The sequence below is a fragment of the Monodelphis domestica genome, chromosome 1, assembly GCF_027887165.1.
Source record: "Monodelphis domestica isolate mMonDom1 chromosome 1, mMonDom1.pri, whole genome shotgun sequence".
Classification (NCBI taxonomy): domain Eukaryota; kingdom Metazoa; phylum Chordata; class Mammalia; order Didelphimorphia; family Didelphidae; genus Monodelphis; species Monodelphis domestica.
In genome coordinates, this window is record NC_077227.1 from 276,613,317 (window position 1) to 276,635,099 (window position 21,783).

At 36.5% G+C, this 21,783-nt stretch overlaps 1 protein-coding gene across 30 annotated transcripts in view; it reads left to right on the forward strand.

Moving 5' to 3' along the window:
* The window catches only part of FUT8 (fucosyltransferase 8), a 461,812-nt gene that overhangs the window by 365,942 nt on the left and 74,087 nt on the right, over positions 1-21,783 (forward strand). For all 30 annotated transcript variants that reach the window (XM_056810912.1, XM_007473055.3, XM_056810923.1 and 27 more), the window contains one exon: positions 9,204-9,441. In XM_056810912.1, coding sequence (XP_056666890.1) covers positions 9,204-9,441 — 238 coding nt within the window. The remainder of the gene's footprint in view (positions 1-9,203; positions 9,442-21,783) is intronic.

Here is a 21,783-nt window from a genome sequence, read left to right on the forward strand (position 1 = left end):
ACAGAAGTCTTCAATGATAGTGACAGAATGTAGGGAAAGTGGACCGAGGATTCTTATTAAATTTTTTTTTTAGTTGGATTTTTAGGAAAATTTTATTTAATTTAGAATATATTTCCATGGTTACAAGATTCATGTTCTTTCCCTCCCCTAACTCCACCCACCATAGCCAACATGCAATTCCATTGGGTTTTATATGTATTTATATGATCAAGATCCATTTCCATATTATTTATATTTGCACTAGGGTGATCTTTAGATCCATATCCTCAATCATATCCCCATCAACCCATGTGATCAATGTAATAAATGATAATTGAGCATATAAACCATCAAATATATACCCAGAAATATCATCTATTACATCAAGCCGTTGTTTTTCTTCTGTGCTACTACTCCTACAGTTCTTCCTCTGAATGTGGATAGTGTTCTTTCTCACGAGTCCTTCATTATTGCATTGCTGCTATTAGAGAAGTCCATTATATTCGATTGTACCACAGTGTATCAGTCTCTGTGTATAATATTCTCCTGGTTCTGCTCCTCTCGCTCTGCATCATTTCCTGGAGGTTGTTCCAGTCCCCATGGAATTCCTCCACTTTATTATTCCTTTGAGCACAATAGTATTCCATCACCAACATATACCACAATTTATCCAGCCATTCCCCAATTGACGGGCATCCCCTCATTTTCCAATTTTTTTGCCACCATAAAGAGCACAGCTATGAATATTCTTGTACAAGTCGTTTTCCTTATTATCTCTTTGGATTACAAACCCAGCAGTGCTATGGCTGGATCAAAGGGCAAAAAGTCTTTTAGAGCCCTTTGAGCATAGTTCCAAGTTGCCCTCCAGTATGGTTGGATCAACTCACAAATCCACCAGCAATGCATTAATTGGACAGAGGATTCTAAGAATCACACTGTTTATAAACATTAATTTGGTTGTTGTCACTCTACACATGAATTTCTTATCTAGCCATACTAACAAGTTAGCTCTGTTAGAGGATTCAGATCATAGCAATATTGGCTTTCTTTCTGTTAATGGAAAAGTAGATTAGCAGCAGTGATTCTTATTATGGGGAAGAGTCTACAAACTTATCTTTACAATTATTTCAACATAAATGCTTCCTTTGTTTTTAATTAATTTAAAACCATTATTCTGAGAAGAGTTCCATAGGCTTCACCAGCTTGTCCAACCTATCCATGACACAAAAACAGTTAAGGATCTCTGGCCTAGAGGTTCATTTTAGGAGATTCAACAATCTGATAGAGTAAATTTTCTCATGTTTCCAAAGGGAACCAAAATATCTCTTGGCTCAATGGAGAGATACATATTGAGGGTAAATATGCCAAATTATGTTATCATTGGAGAACTTTCCTGGAAAAGTACAAAAAGGGTGTCATCTGAGAAGATAGAGTATGAGAAGAGAAAATAGGGTAATTACATAGTGAGGTTAGAAGATAATGAAGGAATAACCTGTATGTTTCATTGGTACTTGAGGAATGTCATGGAAACTAGAAGTAGGCCCTAATGTGTTGATTGTATCTCCTGTGTAGAATTTATGAGAGGACCCAGGTAAAAGTCATATAATGTAAGAGGGCATGGATGAGTTGTAGTCCGTATGATTAGAAGTATCCACATTGATGAAAACTCACTGAAGCTATCATGCTCTGTAAATGCTCTTGGCTTACTGACCTCATAAAAGGATTTGAAAAGAGTGGCTCTGTCCAACAGTGGTGATAGTTGAATTTGATTTGGACTTTATTGTTTGCTGACATTTTGAATCAAGAATAATTGTTAATATTATTGAAAATTACCAGGTGAGTGGCATTTTACTGTGGTTTAAAGAAGTCAGTAATACAGAGTAAATTTCTCTAGATTTTATTAAAAAACCAAAATAACCACAGTTGCCAGACATTAAGATGTTATTTTCTCTTTTGTGCATCCATCATTTTTCATCTCACTTTATTGTCTAAGACAAATATACTGATTCAAATCTCAGATCCAAAGCTCTGTTTTTACCCAGGGTAGGCATTTCTAGTTGAGAGGAAAATAGTATTTTTTTTCTCTGTGGAGTGTTACCATGAGTATGTTAAAAAGTTGCTCTGGTACTCCATCCCAGAGGGCTCTTTATTTCCATTCTGAGGAAAGAGATTCTTCTATTTGCTATGTAAAGTCATCATAGAGGACCTTTCTCAAGTCAAGAAGTAATTATGAATAGTTTAGATGATATGATATCTATATCTTCACACATTTAGCCTGAATCTCTGACTAATGGAAAGAGGCCTATGGGCTGTAACTCTTAGGCAAAATTATATGTGTGCTCATAAAGAGAATATTTCTGTGGATTTCTTTGGTATTTTTTTGTCATAGTATGAATGAAAGAAATAGGCTGATTGTGTTTTATTCTCTTTGCCCTGATTAGGCTAAAATAAAATTTCTTAAACTGAGATTTGCAAACTTGTTGAAAAATAATAATTTCAATATAATTTTATAACCCTATTTATTTATTTAATACATTTAAAATATTATTATGGAATTGCCTAGATTGGCAATTTACCAGATTGCCTAAAGGGACCATGACATGCAAAACAGATTAGTAATCTCTAGTTCTAAAACATTTCTAGGGTCTCACAGTGTTCCAGGATGATCTGAGAGAGGATATTTTCCATAGATGGTTTGCAGTGTCCTAATTTTACAAATCCAACAAAACACTGGTTTTGTGGATCCTGAATATAAACAATCATTAATCCCTCTTTTTTTTAACCTGCTTACTGTAATTTGGGCACAATTTTATGACTGTATTTACTGCTAATTTTTTAATGTCTTATATTAGTGTGGGTTTTTTCTAAGCATTCTAAGCAAAGAATTTTAAAATACAATTGAAATGATTGATACTTTTACTTGCAGCTGTAAGTTTTCCTTTTCCCAAAATGTAAAATACTACTGTGGTTTTTACTGACTTGGTTGCATGTGCAATCTTTTTAAAGTACCAGGCTGTCAAGATAACAAAGTCAACACTTCGTACAACTTGATACGATATCGTTTCCCCATTAGGTTTCCACTCTTGAGTCTTAAAGAAAAGCCCGGGGAAACATTTCCTAAAGCATTTGGGGAGAGCATATTTGGTCCTGTGCTATTATGCCAGTTTCTCCACTTGCCAAAATTTTTTCTGCCTTAGGGGATAGAAAGAACATTGAGATAACATTTTGACTTTACTAAGAAAATATTGTTTCATAGATTGAGACAGTAATTTCATCTCTTAGCTTTTAAAAATGAGAATGCTATATTTAACTTTCTTCTCTATGACTATGAACTTCACCCAGAGCCTAAAGTTTATTTCTTTACAATGTCTCATTCTCTTATTCACTTCATTACCTTTTTTGCTGCAGTCTTTTATATAATTTTGGAGCTGATTAAAGTACTATTTCTAGCATTGTGAAATAAATGCCTTATTTGCTTTTAAAAATCTGTCCTTTATTGCCAGCACAAAGTTGAATGTTATAAATTCTCTTGAATAAGTAAAATTGAAACATATTTGGTTTTATAATTATAGAAAATCTAAACTAGAGCTTAATCTAATAGTTGTTTATTGAAAGTCTGATTTTTCCATTAAAAAAAAAATTCCATTGTCTTTCTGCTGTAAACAGTAGCCAAACTCTTCGCACAACCTGTGGGCAACTGTTGGAGTAGGGGATAATTAGCCCTTAGTTGTTCAAGACTTCTTTATAAGTCCTAATAGTTCAATATCCATCCCTTCCTCTTTGTTATTTTTTTCTGATATGACTGGGCTTATTATGTTGTGGGACGTGTATTATTAAACCTAGGAATCCATATCTGTTGGTTGTAGGCTCTAAATGCTATTAGTGCTATGACCTTGAACAGGCTACTTAAACCTTTCTTGGTCACTCTTCATTTGTAATAGTATCTGATTGAACTAGAAGATCTCTAATGTTCCCTTCAGTTCTAACAATCTTCAATTCTAAAATCTGGTAAGAATAAATATGAAGTTTTACACATCAGTTCAAAACTTCAACTGTACAAAACAGGAGGAGAAAAATAGATAGTTTTTTTAAAAGACTTGCAAGTTCATTGAACCATAATCCCAACAGAAGTCAAGTGTAATTTTGCAGTTTAAAATGATATATGAATTTAGACAAATATTAAAGGAAACAAATATTGAGAATAAGTTTCAGTTATAAGCTCACCAGTTTTCATCAGACTACATCTGAAGCATGTATTCATTTAGTTATAAGTGCCAAAGAAATGGTAAAACTTTCTAATATCTTGAGTTAGACATGACTCAAAAAAGACTGAAAAGTAAGGAAATTGATAAATTGGAGCATGTTCAAAGGAGGAAAATAAAAATGTTGAGAGAGGATTCTTTGAAGCACCTAGGAATATTTAGGATAAGAGAAGACTTAGAAGGGACTTGGGGACCTTCTTCACATCTTGAAAAGTTGTTATCTGGAATAGAATTTGCACTTGTTTCACTTGGCCCCAGAGAGCAGAACTAGAAATAAGGGGAGAAAATGTTCTGTTAGAACTGTCCAAAAGTGAATTGAGCTTTCCACTCAAATAGTTTCTATAAGTTGGACATACTGATAAGGAGATATTAGAGAGGAGATCTTTAATTGGGTATAGATTGAACTGAAAGATCTCTGATGATCTCTTTTAGCTCAGAGAATCTATGACGATGTGATTCTGTTATTATCTAACACTGTTTTGTAGTGTGATTAGCCTTATTCTATGACGATGTGATTCTGTTATTATCTAACATTGTTTTGTAGTGTGATTAGTCTTAGTTTCTTCATCTACAAAATGGGATAGTCATAACTTTCTTACCTGTCTCTCTAACAGTATTGTTTTAAGGAGCAGTAGGATATAAGCTTCTTGAAGATAGGAATTGTTTTATTTTCCTAATATCTGGAACAGAACCTTGCACATAGAATTCACTTGGTAAATGCTTGTTGTGGTATTGAAATAAGATAATGGGGGAAATATTACAAAATTTAAATATCATTATTGATATTTGTAATGTTAGAGATCTGAAAAAGAACATAGAGATCACCTGGAGAGATTAAAGATGAAGAATGTGAGGCTCAAAACAGGAGGAAAACTATTTGTTTCAGTGAACAGAATAAAAAGGAGTTTGGTACAGATCTGAAGCAATTATTATGTAAATAGAAAGTTTATACTTGATATAAACTTGGTAGCTGGTTGGTGTGATGGATTGAGCACTAGGCCTGGATTCAGGAAGAGCTGCGTTTAAATCTTGTCTTGGATACTTACTGCCTGTGTGACCTGAACCAAGTCATTTAACCTCTGTTTGCTTCAGTTTCCTCAACACTAAAATGGAGATAATTATAGTACCCAAGTTCCAGATTTGTTGTGAGGATAAAATTAGATAATATTTGTAAAGCTCTTAGCATAGCTCCTGGCACAAAGCAGACACTATATAAATACCTATTATTTTTGCCATCATCCTGAACATTTTTATATCTTCATATCTGATCTGATAGTTCTTTCCAAGGATTATAGACACTAAGAAAGATTGGGGGGGGGGTTGTTTTATGCCTCTTTTAAAAAGTCAATTATAAACCTTTTTTTACTCCCCAAATCCTAGCAGTATCTCTCTAGTAACCCTGGGCAAATGATCTAACTTCTCAAGGCCTCGTAACAACCAAGACAGAAGGTTATTGAACAAGTGCTTATCTTCTTTAATACAGGGAGCTTTCTCATTGAAGTTCCCTAAACCAATGGGATCATAGGTCCAGACCTCCTAGTTGCCCTCTACAATACTTTTAACATTTCCGTCATAAAATCATGTAATAAAGATTGCCAATTCATTCCAGCTTACTATTTTCAATGAAGAGATTAAGTACATTATGAACAGAAGAGTAGGATATATCACATAAATTTCTAAAGTCTTGAATACCATGGCATTTTTTCCAAAAGAAAACCAATTTAATTCCAAATATTTCTTCCTTTAAATTGCTTGTAGGATAGCTTCCAGTGAAAGAAAGTCTGTCTTCAAGTTTTCCTTGACAAACTCATTCCTGGTAGCCAAAGGTGTTAGAAAACAATATCTTGTTCAGTGTCTTTAAAGTGATTTAAGAAGGACAGAAAGATGATGATGTTTATGTAAAAGGGAATGCCATAGATACCTATTGTATCACTATTGCATATTATGATGTGTGAGGTTCACATCACTTTTCCTCAAATAAAGTCTCTACGTTCAATAAAAAGTAAAAATAATAAAGGTATCCTAGAGCCCAGGTGTTCTATCTGCCTAAGCTAGCATTATCAAAGAGTTCTATATTTATCTTGTGTGACATACAATTACCTTGGGGTTATCTAGTGCCTCTCCACTTAAGAACTTGAAGCATTTCAGACACATCCTGACATATATCATCATAGTATGCACATGAAGTAAATAAGGACATACAATTTTACTTTCATTCCATTCATTAATAAACTGATTCATAGAGAAGTTGTGTATGCAATCCTTCCAATAGAACGATCTTGTTCATTTTGGCTCTCCCTCATGAAACAATGCTTCCCATTTAGATCAGAAGCTTGCAGATGTTTTGTTTTTCCAAATATTAATTCAGAATAACTTATCTTATGTTAGCATGTATGTTCTATGTACTTTTAAAATACCACTGTGACGATAAATTGGGTTGCATTTCTGAATTCTTTTATTTGTGGTTATCAATTCAAGCAGCCCCTTATTTCCTTTTCTCTTATCATGAGCTCTCTGCCTTGAAGGCGTCTGTTGTTTACTTAATACTTTTAGACCTTTCTCATTCCTGTGCCAAACATAATGGAATTTCCCCTCCTTCTTGAAAATCACATATTGAATGAGTGTCTTTTACCTGATTTGAGGTACTTTTAGATTCTTATATTAAATCTCTTTTTATCTAATTGCTCCATTCCCTCCTTTTCCTTATCCTCAAAACCTTCTGATAAAAGTACTATAATCTAATTAAACTCTTATTATAATAAAAGTATACTATGTGCATTCTTCTTGAATTGGAGGTATGATGGTTTTAATGAGGAAAATAGAAAGAAGAAAGTAAGAGATGTAGAGCTCCTGAAGCTTTTTGGTCAAACAGCTTTATTCAATTTAATAATGAAAGTCACAATATTTCTTTGTTCTTTTCTCATTTTTACCATGTGAAAGAACATTCCCTTTTTAATACATATAAAAATTTAACTCAGAGCAGTACTATATTTCTTATAAGTCACATAAAATCTGATAAATGTTAGTGTTCTATATTCTCTTGATAAACTTCTAAATAGCTTGAGAATGCTATTTATTCCCAGTATCATTGTCTGATAGAGAACAGAGAATTAATGGTGCATTGCTCATCATTGCCAGCTCTCCACTCTCACATATCCACCCTTCCTCTCTCTCTTTTTCTCCCAGATCTGATGTATCTGTAGCAGCTGGGAAGGGAATGAATACCATTTGCCTAAGTGAGAAGCCTCTGATGAGTTCTGACAGACTTTTCAGAGGCTTAGGCAAAAGGAATCAGCAACTCTGGTACTTGATCAGGAAATAAATTTGACCAAACCTAGCTGAAACTTATCAGGGCAGCCCCTTGGGACCACTCAGGGCTTCTGACTTCTAAAAGGTTATTGATGATACATGCTGGGCCTGTTCTCAGAAACAACCTGCTAGCAGTATCACATTTGAATTTGTAAGGCACCTCCAGCTATTTGTATTGAATTTTTACCTCGGCTTTTCTCTCCAAATTGTGTTTTAGTTTTACCATCATCACCTAGGCTCAGCATCTATAGCCTCTACTTGTCAACATTGATAACATTCTTTGGAAAGTAGGTACATACTTGAAGTCGGGGCAACTAGTTTTACCTTAGACCCACATAGTGATTCTTTTGCCACTTGATGTATAAATATTTGGCATTTTCAGATGCATTTACCTTTATTTTCCTTTGAGGCAAAACAGCTTGAAGAAAACTGGCAAATGATCTCAGGTCAGACCAGAATTGTAGGTAAGGAAAAATGAATGATACCTATGGATATTTAGTAAAAGTAGAAATGAATTAAGGCAGAATTAAAACCAGAAGGACAACTGGGGAGCTCAGTAGATAAAGGACTAGGCCTTGAGACAGGAGATCCTGAGTTCAGATTTGTGGCCTCAGACACTTCTTAGATGTGTGACACTGGGCAAGTCACTTAACTCCTATTGCCTAACCTTAATCGTTCCTCTGCTTTGGAACTAAAACTTATTATCTGTTCTAAGAAATAAAGTAAGGATTCTAAAGAAGAAAAATAAACAGACTTAAAAAGAAAATTTCTGGATTAGATAACCCTACTGTATCCATTATTAGGTAATTTCCAGTGTTTTGACAATATTTGACCACTTTTAAAATAGCTACTTATGCAATTATAGAAGTAATTCCCCCAGTCATGGCACATTCTCTCTCTCTCTCTCTCTCTCTCTCTCTCTCTCTCTCTCTCTCTCTCTCTCTCTCTCTCTCTCTCGCTCCCTTCTTACCACCTTTGGCATAACACATTCTTAGGAGAGCTAAGGCAAAACACACTTTATATATTAAAAGTGCCTAGGAAAAGATCATGATAGGTTGGTAGTAGATAGAACAACTCTGACATAATTGAAGGTTTCTAATCAGAATGTCAGCTTCAACCTGGTGGCTTGTGTTACCATGCTTTTAATGTTAACTTCTTTTGTGACATTTAGAGTTCTGGTCTCACATTTGTAATGTATAGAGTTCTGGTCTCATGTAAGTTGCAGTTTTCATTCAGGAAAATTTGAGCCTTTTCACTGACAAGAAGCTAGGCACACTGAGATGCTGCCAAAATAAATCAAATAGTCCCTTCCTTGAGATTTTTTTCATGATAAACACAATTTCGAGTTCAGAGATGATCGCATTTGTATATTCTGACAGACGGCGAAGCAAAAGAGTAATTTAAAATGCCAATTGTTGTATTTTACATTTGTTCAGTGAAGTATGTGAAATAACTGTCCTTTTTTCACCACTGTCTTACCAAGAATGCACATAAATTTTCATCTAGTGAAAGTCTGCTCCTTTGTTTAATGGGCAATGTATTGGAATAGTTTTAGCTTACATCTGATTTAAGGCCCTTGTCATTTTTTCACTTAGAGAAACAAGTCTCTATTTATACTTTGTCTCCAGCTTGACTTCTTTCTTCCACTCCCAGAACCCCAAGGATTGCAGAAAAGCCAAGAAACTGGTGTGTAATATCAACAAAGGCTGTGGCTATGGCTGTCAACTCCACCATGTTGTCTACTGCTTCATGATTGCATATGGCACTCAAAGAACTCTCATTTTGGAATCCCATAACTGGCGTTATGCTACTGGTGGATGGGAGACTGTATTTAGACCTGTAAGTGAGACATGCACAGATAGAGCAGGCAGCACTACTGGACACTGGTCAGGTAAGAATTCAAAAGGTATTTATTTTCTTAGCTTGGTAGTTTGTAGAGCAACTAAAATTCTCAGGATTGAATCATTTAATGACCAAGTCATCAGATTTTTATTTAGAACTTATTTCAGTATTATAATTCTCTTTTTTCTGTGCTTTAAAGTGACAAGTATTTTTCATGCAAACCATACTTGAACTTAAATGTTATAGTTTCAGATACCCACATTTTTATATGAAATTGAGTAATTCACTAATATCCTTCCTACAAGTAATAGATATTTCAGTGTATGCGAGGTTGTATAGTGTATAGAGTATTGAACTTAGTCAGGAAAACCTGCGTTCAGATCTATCTTCAGACACTTATTAACATTATGACCCTTAACCTCAAGCTACCTCAGTTTCCTCACCTATAGAATGAAGGTCCAATAACTGCACCTGCCTTCCAGGATTGCTGTGAGGATAAAATATTTGTAAAACATTTTTCAAATCTTAAAGCACTATATAAAAACTAGCTATTATTAATTAACTTTGACCATCTGTAAAACTTCATTTAATACATTTTTTTTTATCTTGGGGTTGAAGAACAATGGCATTAACCAAACAAAACCACCAAATAATACCCACAAAGCTATTCTTACCCCTTTTCTTCCAAGGTAAAGCATTATATCTGAAATGAGAAGAAATCTTATTGTTGTATATATTGTTGATATATAACACATCCCTAAAATGAGATCTTTTTATTTTTATTTATTTATTAAAAAAAATTTTTTTTGTTACAATAATTATTTCCCTCCCTCCCCTCTGCCCACCCTTTCAGCAGCTGATGCACAATTTCATTGGGTATTACTTGTGTCCTTGATCAGAACCTATTTCCATGTTTTTGTTTACACAAAGATAATCATTTAGAGTTTATATCTCCCAGCCATATCCCTTTGACCCATGTATTCAAGCAGTTGTTTTTCTTTGATATTTTTACTCCCACAGTGTTTCCTTTGAATGCGGATAGTGGTTTTTCTAGTAGATTCCTCCAAGTTGTTCAGGATCACTGCATTGCTACTAATGGAGAAGTCCATTACAATCGATTGTACAACAGTGTATCAGTCTCTGTGTACAATGTTCTCCTGGTTCTGCTCCTTTCTCTCTGCATCAATTCCTGGAGGTCGTTTCAGTTCACCTGGAATTCTTCCAGTTCATTATTCCTTTCAGCTCAATAATAATCCATCACCAACATATACCACAATTTGTTCAGCCATTCCCCAATTGAAGGGCATTCCTTAATTTTCTAATTTTTTGCCACCACAAAAAGTACAGCTATGAATATTCTTATACAAGTCTTTTTCCTTATTATCTCTTTGGGGTACAAACCCAGCAGTGCTATGGCTGGATCAAAGGGCAGACAGTTTTTTAGCGCCCTTTGGGCATAGTTCCAAATTGCCCTCCAGAATAGTTGGATCAGTTCACATCTCCACCAGCAGTGCATTAATGCCCCAACTTTGCCGCACCCCCTCCAGCATAATGAGATCTTTTTAAAAGGAAAATAAAAATTAGATATAATATGAAGAATAGTACCAAGTATGGGTGGGAGTAGGGTGTTTGTATGTGTATCGATCTCACTTAGGTTTTATGCAAGTCAGTTTTAAGGAAAATATAGAGCTCTATTAATCTGATATAATTGACATTAATTCATTTGGTTTGGTTGTGTCTGACTCTTTGTGATCCAATTTGGGGTTTTCTTGGCAAAGATGTTGGAGTAGTTTGCCATTTCCTTCTCCAGCTCCTTTTGCAGATGAAGAAATCTGAGGCATATACGGTTAAGTGATTTGCCTGGGGTCTCAGAGCTGGTAAGTGTCTGGGGTCAGATTTGAAGTGAAGTCTTCCTGACTCTGCACTACCTACCTGTCCTTATCTACATTAAATGGATATTCTTAAACTGGTTCCTTTGTTTCAATGGCTCCATTTGAATAAGTTGAAATAATTCTGTCTTTTTAAAGTGGTAGTCTCTCGGTGATCGAGAATGACTATTGTCTTTGTGCAGTTTCATCTACGGAGTACCCTCATGTGGCTTTGAAGTCCAAAGGCTGAGGTGCAGAGTTTGTGGCACATGGGGCATGGGACGCCATTTGTTCCGGGAGGTGCGGCTGTGGCCTGGTGTTGGCGTTCACGTGCAGTGGCAAGATGTCGACGTCGCTCATCTTCAAAGGTGGCGGCGGCATGGTGAATGTGGGTTCGCCAGCTGCTTCTGTCAGAGGCAGCGAGTTCTAGTTGCTTTGGTGTGATGCCAGCCCACTTCAAGTTGGACTTTAGCTGATCCTTGAATCTTTTCTTTGGTTGGCTTTGTTTCCTGAGTCCAGCTGACAGTTCACCATAGAATACCTGTCTTGGTATTCACTGTGGGTCCATGCGGATGACGTGTCCAAACCATCGTAGCTGGGTTTTGAGGACCATGACTTCGATGCTGGTGGAGTTGGCTCTGTTTAGGACTTCCTGATTGGTGATTCGGTCCTGCCATTGCATCCTCATGATTGACCGGAGGGAGCGTTGGTGGAATTGCTCCAGCTGTTTCATGTGCTTCCGGTACAGTGTCCATGTTTCACAACCATACAGGAGCGAGCTGAGGACCACTGCGTTGTACACTTTGAGCTTCGTCACAGTGCTTACACCTCTGTGTTGGAGGACTTTGCAGCACAGCCGCCCAAGTGCCTAGTTGGCCTTTTGGATCCTGGCATTAATCTTGTGGTCTATGGACCCGTCGTTGGCGATGGTGCTGCCCAGGTACTTGAAAGCTGTGTGCCGTCGATTGTAATGCACGGCTGGTTACTTGGCCTCCCTGGTGCAGGTTGGAACAGCACCTCTGTTTTGCTAAGGCTGATAGTCAGGCCAAACAGTTTTGTTGCGGTGGAGAACCTGTCCACAATGGTTTGGAGATGATTTTCTTGGTAGGCCATGAGAGCACAGTCATCTGCAAAGAGAGTTTCCAGGATGAGTCTCTCTGTTGTCTTTGTTTTTGCAGTCAGGCGGCGAAGGTCAAATAGTGAGCCATCCAGTCGGTATTTGATGTAGACGCCCAGGTCTAGATCCATCACAGCATGTCATAATACTTGGGTGAAAAATAGGTTGAATAGTACCGGAGCGAGGACACAGCCTTGTTTCACGCCATTGGAGATGTTGAAGCGATCAGAAGTCTCTCCACCAGATAGGGACTTCCCCTGTCATGTCAACATGAAAGAGCTGGATCAGTTTGACAAATTTTGCTGGGCAACCGAGCTTGCTGAGGATCACCCACAATGCGTCCCTGTTCACTGTGTCGAACGCCTTTGTCAGGTCTATGAAGACAATGTAGAGACTCAGGTTCTGCTCAAGGCACTTTTCCTGCATTTGCCTCACTGTGAAGACCATGTCGATGGTGCTGCGATCTGGTCGGAAGCCACATTGTGATTCAGGCAGGTTCTGTTCTGAAACAGATGACAGGAGTCTGTTGAGTATAACACGGGCGAGGATCTTTCTGGCAGTGGAGAGTAGTGAGATGCCTCTGTAGTTGTCACAGGCTGCTCGTGCACCTTTGTTCTTGTATAGGGCTACGATGGAGGCATCTCTGAGTTCTGGGAGCATGTCTTCCTCTTCCCATATGCTGGTCAGTACTATGTGGAATGCCTGTAGCGCCTTTTCATTTAAGGCCTTGTACACCTTGGTTGGGATCCTGTCTTTACTGGGTGCCTTGCCTGCATTCATTTGTTCAATGGCTTTTTGGACTTCCTCTATTGAAGGAGGGACATCAAGTTGTTCAATGGAGTGGTTTTGGGGGATCTGGTCAAGGGTGCTTTGGTCAACTGAAGAGGATCGGTTGAGAAGCTGACTGAAGTGTTCTTTCCACCTGTTGCTGATGCCTTTTTTATCTTTTATGAGAGTGTCACCATCAGAGGATAGCAAGGGAGTGGTGGTGGGTTTTGATGGCCCATAGATAGTCTTGAGGGCACTGAAACATTGTTTGTAGTTTTTTAGTTTGTAGTTTGTCTTGTTATACAATTTTGGTAAAGCTTAATTGCATAATGTATGTAAAGTGCTTTGAGCTCCTCTGAGAAAGGTGCTAGAACAATAAAGCCTTTTCTTATAAATAAGCTTTTAATCTGTGTTTAGGAAGGAAGGTTTAGAATCCTTGCTCTATTTAGCAGTGGTTTCTTTCTTTAAAGGTCTTCTTGTCTTTTAAAAAAAAATCAGAACTAATCTTTATTTCCAAGAATATGTCTTCTACAGATCAAAATTGCTGCTGTCATCAACTGGTGCTATCAGATTGAGTATCAAGGTTGTGAAGATGCTAAAGCTATCAGCCAAGAGAAGCAGATCTTCTCTGCTCTCTCTGGCTAACTTTTTCATTTTTTAGACTATGTCTAATTTCAAGCTTCTTCAAATGTGAAACTACAATCATGTTGGCACAAATACCTCTGTATTTCACTGCTGCTAGTAAAATTTGAGTTTTTAGATGGTAACCAATTGCTAGAAAAAATGAAGCAAAATGGATAGATCCAAATCTATGTTTCAATTGGATCTCAGTTTAGCTACTAATTTTCAATTTTGTCTTTGTCCTTATACTTTCTGCAGCTGACAGCAGATGTGGTAGTGGAAGGTTTAGAAATTTAGATATGTGACAAGTTCTTAGGGTAAATCAAGAAGTAAAATGACTTCCCTTAGGTTTCTTGGGATAATTAGTGCCAGAACAAAGATGCTTTCCAAAGTGGTCAATACCCACATCCCTAACTTTTCTGGTTGCTACTGTTGTGGGGGTGAAGAGGTGCACCGCTGGGGTTCGGGAAGGATACTTGCAAGAATGCAAGACTCCAAAACTTAGCTTAAAAATAAAAAGAGAAATTTATTAATTTAGCGAGTAATGTTGAGAATGGCCAGGAGGATGGTACAGGTGGAACAGCAAGACGGAGAGCTGCTCCTTGGGAGGACAGCATGGATAGAAAAGCTGTTCTTGACAGTTCTGGGGATTTTATACTCTTTACAACAGATGCTGTGTCATGGTATGAGCATGATCTAGAGTGGTAAATCTTAAGGCATTCAGTCATGGGTTTGGTTATCTGACTGGGGTCTGATTGGAGACATAGGGAATGACCCCCATAAAAGATTCTTTAGTTTTAGGGAACAGACTGATGTCTGAGATGCAGCCTGATAGAATCAAAGTGTAACCTGGAGGTGTATCTATCTGTCCATCTTAAATCTAAAGGAGGATCAAAGGAGGACAATCATCTCAGGATCCTATAGGGGTCATTAGATGTTTTAGGTTAGGAGTCACAAGGATGTAAGGGAGCAAAGGAATTTCCCTGATAATAGTTTGCCTGAGTTTCCAGGTATGCAATGCCCATGTCACTACCTCTTTTACCATCTCATGTTGCCTCATGGATAAACACTTCTTTAGAGCAGGACAATAAATGAAACTGTGGAATTTCCTAAGAAGTGAGGCAACATGGTCTAATGGATGGGTCCACTGAATTTGAGGTCAGAAGAAACTGTTAAGTCCCAGCTTTTGTTTTTATGTCACAATCGAAGATTCAGAATTAGTTGGGACCTCAGCAGGTTATCCCATCCAATTTGTCCCCTGGCTGATTCATTGTTCCCCATGCCTCAGTTTCTCCATCTTTGAAATGGAGATAATTTAATTTATTAATTTTAAATGGAGAATATTCATAATACTAATCCTGCCTACCTTGCAATGTTGGGGGAAAGCTCTTGCAAACTGCTATACAAACACAAGATATTATTAGTATGTAAAAACGAGTTAGCCTATTTTGAAAACCAGAGTCATGTGTATTTGTTACTAAAATTTTCCATCTCTTCTTTTCTAGCTCTTTTCCTATCCCCTCCTAATAAGCCTATCTTATATTTAGTATTCACATGTTCGAACATTTTATTTAAAATCTGCATGAAGCTGAACAGATATTTTAGCTAATCAGCCACAAAGGGAAAGCTGCCATTAGTGCATCTGCATCCATTCTCTCAGTCACTTACATTCATTTTTCAGGGTTGTAAAGGACCTATTTCATCAGTAAGTTACAGCCAGTGGTGCAGAAGTGCAGTTTATATAGTAAATTTTGCTCTCCTTATCACTGCAGGTATTATTTCAAATCATACATTTATCTTCATGCTTCTGAATCAAACTGTCCTTTTTAGACATCTTTAATTTATTCAGATTAGTGGGGGGAGTTGGTTAAGTTTGTACAGAACATTATAACTAATATAATACCAATACTATCAGAAGAGATAAGGCATTTTTTCTTTGAATTTAGGTGGTTTTTGCTTTTTAAGAATTATGGGGGGCATCTGGGTGGCTCAGTGAATTGAGAGTCAGGCCTAGAAATAGGAGGTCTTAGGCTCAAATCAGGCCTCAGATATGTCTCTGGGAAAGTTACTTAACCCTCATTGCCTAGGCCTTCATGCTTTTATTCCTTATAGCCAAAACACAATAGTAATTCTAAGATGGAAGGTAAGGCATTAAAAAAAATAAAGAATTATGACTACTTTTATTTGCTATTTGTTATCAATATATTTACATTTTCATTATCTGTATATTTGCATTTTATATACGTATATTTTTTATTAATATACATTTAGAATTAAGGAAAACAAAATGGATACCAGTAATCACTTTGATATTAATTCTTTAGTTAGTAATAAAGTAACTACATGTGTTATTGTTCTGACATGTGCAAGAATCTTGGGATAATTCCCTTAGCATCACTGCCATGAATTATTATTGTTCCTATCCATTTGACATGATATGCCTGCAGGTAGAATTTAGTGATTCCAACTCAAATTTGTCACTCATATAGGACTTGGGGTACATATCTAATCATTTCAGTAACTATCTCATACCTTGTTGCAGGTTTAATTCTGTTTTCCTTCATTATTTTACATCTTTTCTGGAACCATGTTCTTAGAAGTAAGCATTTGGCTTAAGTGAAGCAAAATATCAAAGATCATGTTTTCAATTAAAAACAACAAAATCCTTTCAACACCTGAAAATGTCATGTCTGTTCCCAACAGGTGCATGTTCCGAAGAGGTTGACAAAACAATCTATTTATGTTGCTAAACAGAGCCAAGATGTTTTCTAAACTCAAGCTAACAGGTTAAAATGGTTCTGATTCTTCTGCAAAGATTCCTGTTGGTAATTTAGAATGTTAATTTGGCTTAGGAATTTAAGGGTTTGATAAATGCTATTTGGAATTGACCTTCTTTTGAATGAAATCTACTGACTTTTAAAAAAATTTGTTTCTTAATTTAACTTCCAAAATGGCTTGAGAGCGAGAGGGGGAAAACCCCCCAACAGTGAATTAATATAGTCAGTGATTAATATGCTCCAAGTTGGACTATCCCTTGAATGCAGACCCTCATATCTACATAATTTTTTTTCTCTTGAAAAATGGACGGTTCAGCCCTTCAGACACTCTTTTCATTCTTTTTTGTTTGAATGAGTTTGTTTTCCCCCCTCTCTGATTACCCTTCTTTGACTGATATCCCATTTGGCTAGTAGCTAGCACTGATTCATAGCCTCCAGGGTGTCTCTCTTTTTAAGTGGAATTGATAGTTACATTAATTATACCAGGGGAAGTTGTTGTTGGTTTTCAATTGAAATGTGTTTAATATAAATATCATGATTACATAGCCATCTGCTATATTTCCATAATCAGGCTGCATCCTTGAACTTTATAACCTCATGACCTAGAGAAAAGGAAACTACTGAATTTTCTGAATGTAGAAGCATTTATAGACAAAATGGCTCATTTACATCTTAAAATATTTTCTTCTTCACTAGAATAGATGAATTTACTTTTTTCCTTCCTTTATTTCCCCTTCAGAAAGAAGGATTTATAAAAACATTTCTTTCAGTAACCTAATATAAGTTGGTCTTTAATATCATAGTGGCTTCTGTCTGAGAATTTAATATGGAAATATGTAATAGACTATATACAAAATTGAAAAAAAATGTTCTGTCAGAGAAATGTATGACAAGAAAAAAAAGATGGATAGTTACATATTTAATGCTAGGAATAACTAATGGACAACCTCTGTATTGCATTACTATCCATGCAAAATCATGAGCTCTAGAATCTTTAGTGCATTGGATAAATTACCTATGACAGATTTATGAAAAAAAAAAGGGAAAAAGAATCACATAAGATGGGCAGTCGTGGATGAGTTGCAATCTGCCCTTTTGGATGGAATAACATCTTTAAAAGACTTGGAATGAATTCTTCAAAGTAAAGCCCTTCTTTTTTGCAAACATTGAAAGAACTTAAGAGAAATTTGAGGTTGAGTCTAATACATTTGGTTTGAGGGGCCTTTTTCACCTTCTCTCTCTTGTAGTCCACTCCTTTAAAAACACACTCATTCAGAATGCAACAAAAATCGGCTGCAACTTTAAGGAAGCCAGGGAAACTAGGAGACAGAGATGAGGAGAGTAAGTTCTAGACATGGTGGGATGTGGGAGGAGTGTGGAGTAGCAAGTGATACTTGGATTCTGGAGATGGAGTGCCATGTGTGAGAAAAAGCAAGGAGGCCAGTGTCACTGGGTCTTAGAGTCCAATGGTGTAAGGCGTATGAAGCATGAAAGGACTATAACGATGGAAAGGAGCCTAGCTGCCAAACAAAGAATGCTGTATTTGGACCTGGAGGTAATAGGAAGCTGCTGTAGTTGATTAAGGGAAGCTATTGCAATAATCCAGGCACAATTTGATAAAGACCTGCACCAGTATGGTAGGAGTATCAGTGTCAGAGGAGAAAGAGAGACCTATAAGATAAATACTTTGGAAGTATAGGTAATAGGACTTGGCAATTATTTGGATATGGGGGTAAAAGAGAGTGAGGAGTTGAAGATGACATCTGGATTATTGCACAAATGACTAGAAAGATGGGTCTACCTTGCATAATAATAAGGCAGTTAAGAAGAGGAGAGGAATTGTGGGGAAAGAGAATAAGTACAGTTTTGGGCATTTTGAGTTTAAGACATCTATGAGACATCCAATTCAAGATGTCTAATAGGTAATTGGAGACGTGAGCCTGGAAGTCAGAAGATACCAAAAAGAAATCTGAGAATTGTCATGTAACAACATAGTCAGATCCATAATGACTTTTTCAAAGTTAAAATAGCATAGGAACTAATGAGATCATCTAGGGAAGTAGTTTATAAGGTGAAGAGAAGAGGTCCTAGGCCAGCACTTTGAGGACCAGCCATGATTAACAGGCATTGCCTGGATAATGATCCAGCAATGGAAACTGAGCAAGAGTGCTCAGCTTGGTAGAAGAAACATTTGAGAACAATGTCATGAAAACCTAGAAAGAAAAGAATATCAAGGAAAATAAAGTGGCAGAAGGCACCTGAATGATATAAGATGAGAAGGAGGGAGTCCATGGCAAATGGCCATATTTTTTTTCAGGGAAATATGGGGCAAGGTTTTCAGATGAGAGAGTGGGGTCAGAAAGACCCATGGGAAGTTTCAAAAGGAATGAAAAGCTTTACAAGAGTAGCTGCCCTAAGTGAGAAAGTGAGTCAATTAAGGAAATGTAAAAGGTTTTCCTCGCTTCAGTTAAGACCTAGTTGATATTTTATAACATAAATTTGTAGTGGACCCAATAGTGTAGTTTCATAATTCTTTTCAGCTTTTACTCAACAGAGTGAGTAAAGAAAAGTTATCCAAGCCTGAGGCTTGGTAAGGCAATAGCTGTGGTAGGATAAGGAGGCTAGGAACTCAAGAGAAGAGGGCAATATAGAGTCGAATTTGCTCACCTTGAACAAGGGGTCAAGATGGGGAAGGAAGGATATTGCAGCTAGTGAAGAGATGATGGATAGCCTAGGAAGGAAATGAAGTTGTTGAGAGATTAGAGGTCATGGTGAGGACCAAGAACAGGGTTTGTTGTTATACCAGATTATTATGGTCAGATAAGAAAATTTCAGAATTAACATGGAAGTGGTACATTTGTAGGTCATGGCAAGATCAAAGAAATGATTATCTCTGTGTATAGCTGAGGTGGCATGAAGGAGTTAGTAACAGGAGGTCATAGTCTTATATGCACATCTCTTTTCTCTTATTTGTACATATAAAATGTCTGTGTTTGTTGATGTTTTTTCATTTCACAACTAAAGAGGATTTAAAAATAAATCAGTTCTTTCGTGTTCAGAAATTATTCTTTAAATAAATAAAAATTGAACTGAGAAATGAAAGAAAGAAAGAACATCAAGGGACAAAAGTGTCCTAAGAAGCTAAATATTTAAGGGGATTTTAAAGAATCATTAAAAAAGGGGGGAAAAACTGAATTAATAATCTGGGGAGAAAACTATTTGTATAAAATATCTCTGATAAGAATCTGACTTCCAAAATGTATAGGAAATTAATACAGCTCTAAGACCAAAAGTGATTGGGTAGGAAAAAACAATGGATATTTAACAAATAGTTCTCAAAGAAAGAATTAGAGAAAACCATGTGAATTATGGGTTTGAGTCACAAAAACACAAAGGGAAGATGTCTGTGGTCCATATACCACCATACATTGATATAAAGGTCTTGTTCTTTCTCTCCTCCTATACTCACTCTCACCTTTTATTGACTGAGACACAGGCTGGTTTAAAACAACAATAATGTTCTATTGTTCTGAACCCCCTAAGGAAACTGGTGAATTGTGGCCCTCATTAGTTTAAAATAATTGATATCTTGCCTTGGTCCTTCTGCAGAGATCAGCTTGTCATTTTGCTAATGCAAAAGACTATTCATTTAAATACTTTGCCCCTGTGTAGGGACCTTTCTTTGGTGTGAATGGACAATTGGTTTAGAGATTCTGGTTGTATCTACAATATCAACAAAATTTTTTTGTGGGAGAGAGAGAGGGAAGAAGTAGAAATTGGAAGGGAGACTTGCTTTGATTTTGAATTTTCTGTCAACAGTGGTTGATTGTCTAGCCTCTGCCTGAAGATTTACACCAAAGGGAAACTCACAGCTTCATTACATTTTTGGTCAGCTCTCTGAATATGAGGATGCTTTTTTTGACATTGACACAAATTAGGCTTTTTACAATTTCCAGCCATTGTGACTCTGGGTTCTACTGTCTGGAGTGAAACAAAACCGATCTAAGCTCTGTTCCACATGACAGCCCTTCAGATACTTGAAAGCAGCCATCCTGTTCCTTCTCCAGGCTAACCACCCCCAAATCCTTCAACCGATCTCTATATGACATGTACTCTAGGCCTTTCACCATCCTTGATTGCCTTTCCCAACACTATCCAGGTTATTTACTTCTTTTCCAACTTTAATTCATTTTTCTTATTTTCTTTTTTGTTGTTATTCAGTATTTGACAAACATTAAGTTTGAACATTTTTATATACATGGACCATAAAGAGGATTGCATATGAAACCATAAATTTCTGTTTTATACAGCTTGCATTTAAAAACACAATAAATACATCAACTTCATAGCATTCCTTATCTCTATCTCCTCAACTTTCTCCTTTTATCTTGTGAATTTTTTTTTAAATTCCATGACTCTTTTTTCTTTTCTTTTTTTGGGGAGGGAGGGCTAGTTCCCCCAAATTAAAAAAAAATCTCTTTTGTAACAAATAAACAAATAATCTATATTTTGACCATATCCAAAAAATGAATTTTCCTATCTGCCCCTTGAGTACTTGACCTCTGATGGACAATGGATATAATGCTATCATTGATCCTCTGGAGTAGTGATTGGTTATATCATTGATTACTTATTTATTACCTTCTTAACCTGTGGTACATAGAACTGTATACAATTCTCAAGATGAGTCTGGGATATGAGGAAAAAATAAAAAGCACCTCCCTCTTTCTAGAAGTCTTCCTCTTAATCCAGCCCCAAATTCATTTACTTTCTTTGCTACTATATCCCAATACTCACTTATTGAACTTGTAATCCACTGAAATCCATAGATCATTTTGGAAACAACTGCTCTCTGAAAATAGTTCTTTATCTTATATTCATGAAATTGATTTTTTATACCTTAGTACAAGATTTTACTTTTGTCCCTACTGAGTGACATATTCAATTCAGCCTGGTGCTCTGAGGGCCTGTCAGGATCTTTTTGTTTATCAACTCTGCCACCTATTATGTTAATTCTGCTTCTCTGCCTTGTTTCATCTGTAAATTAGAAGGACATGCCTTTATCAAAGTCAATAATAAAATATATGAAAATAGCCTAATGCCAGGAACAGATTCTTTGGTCCTTTTTACATGTATTGTAACAAGGCTGCTTCATGTTCATGTACTTTTCATGTACATGCCTTTGTTATTTTCAATATGATAATTGAATATTCTAGGACAAGGTCTAAAATGGTCCAGAT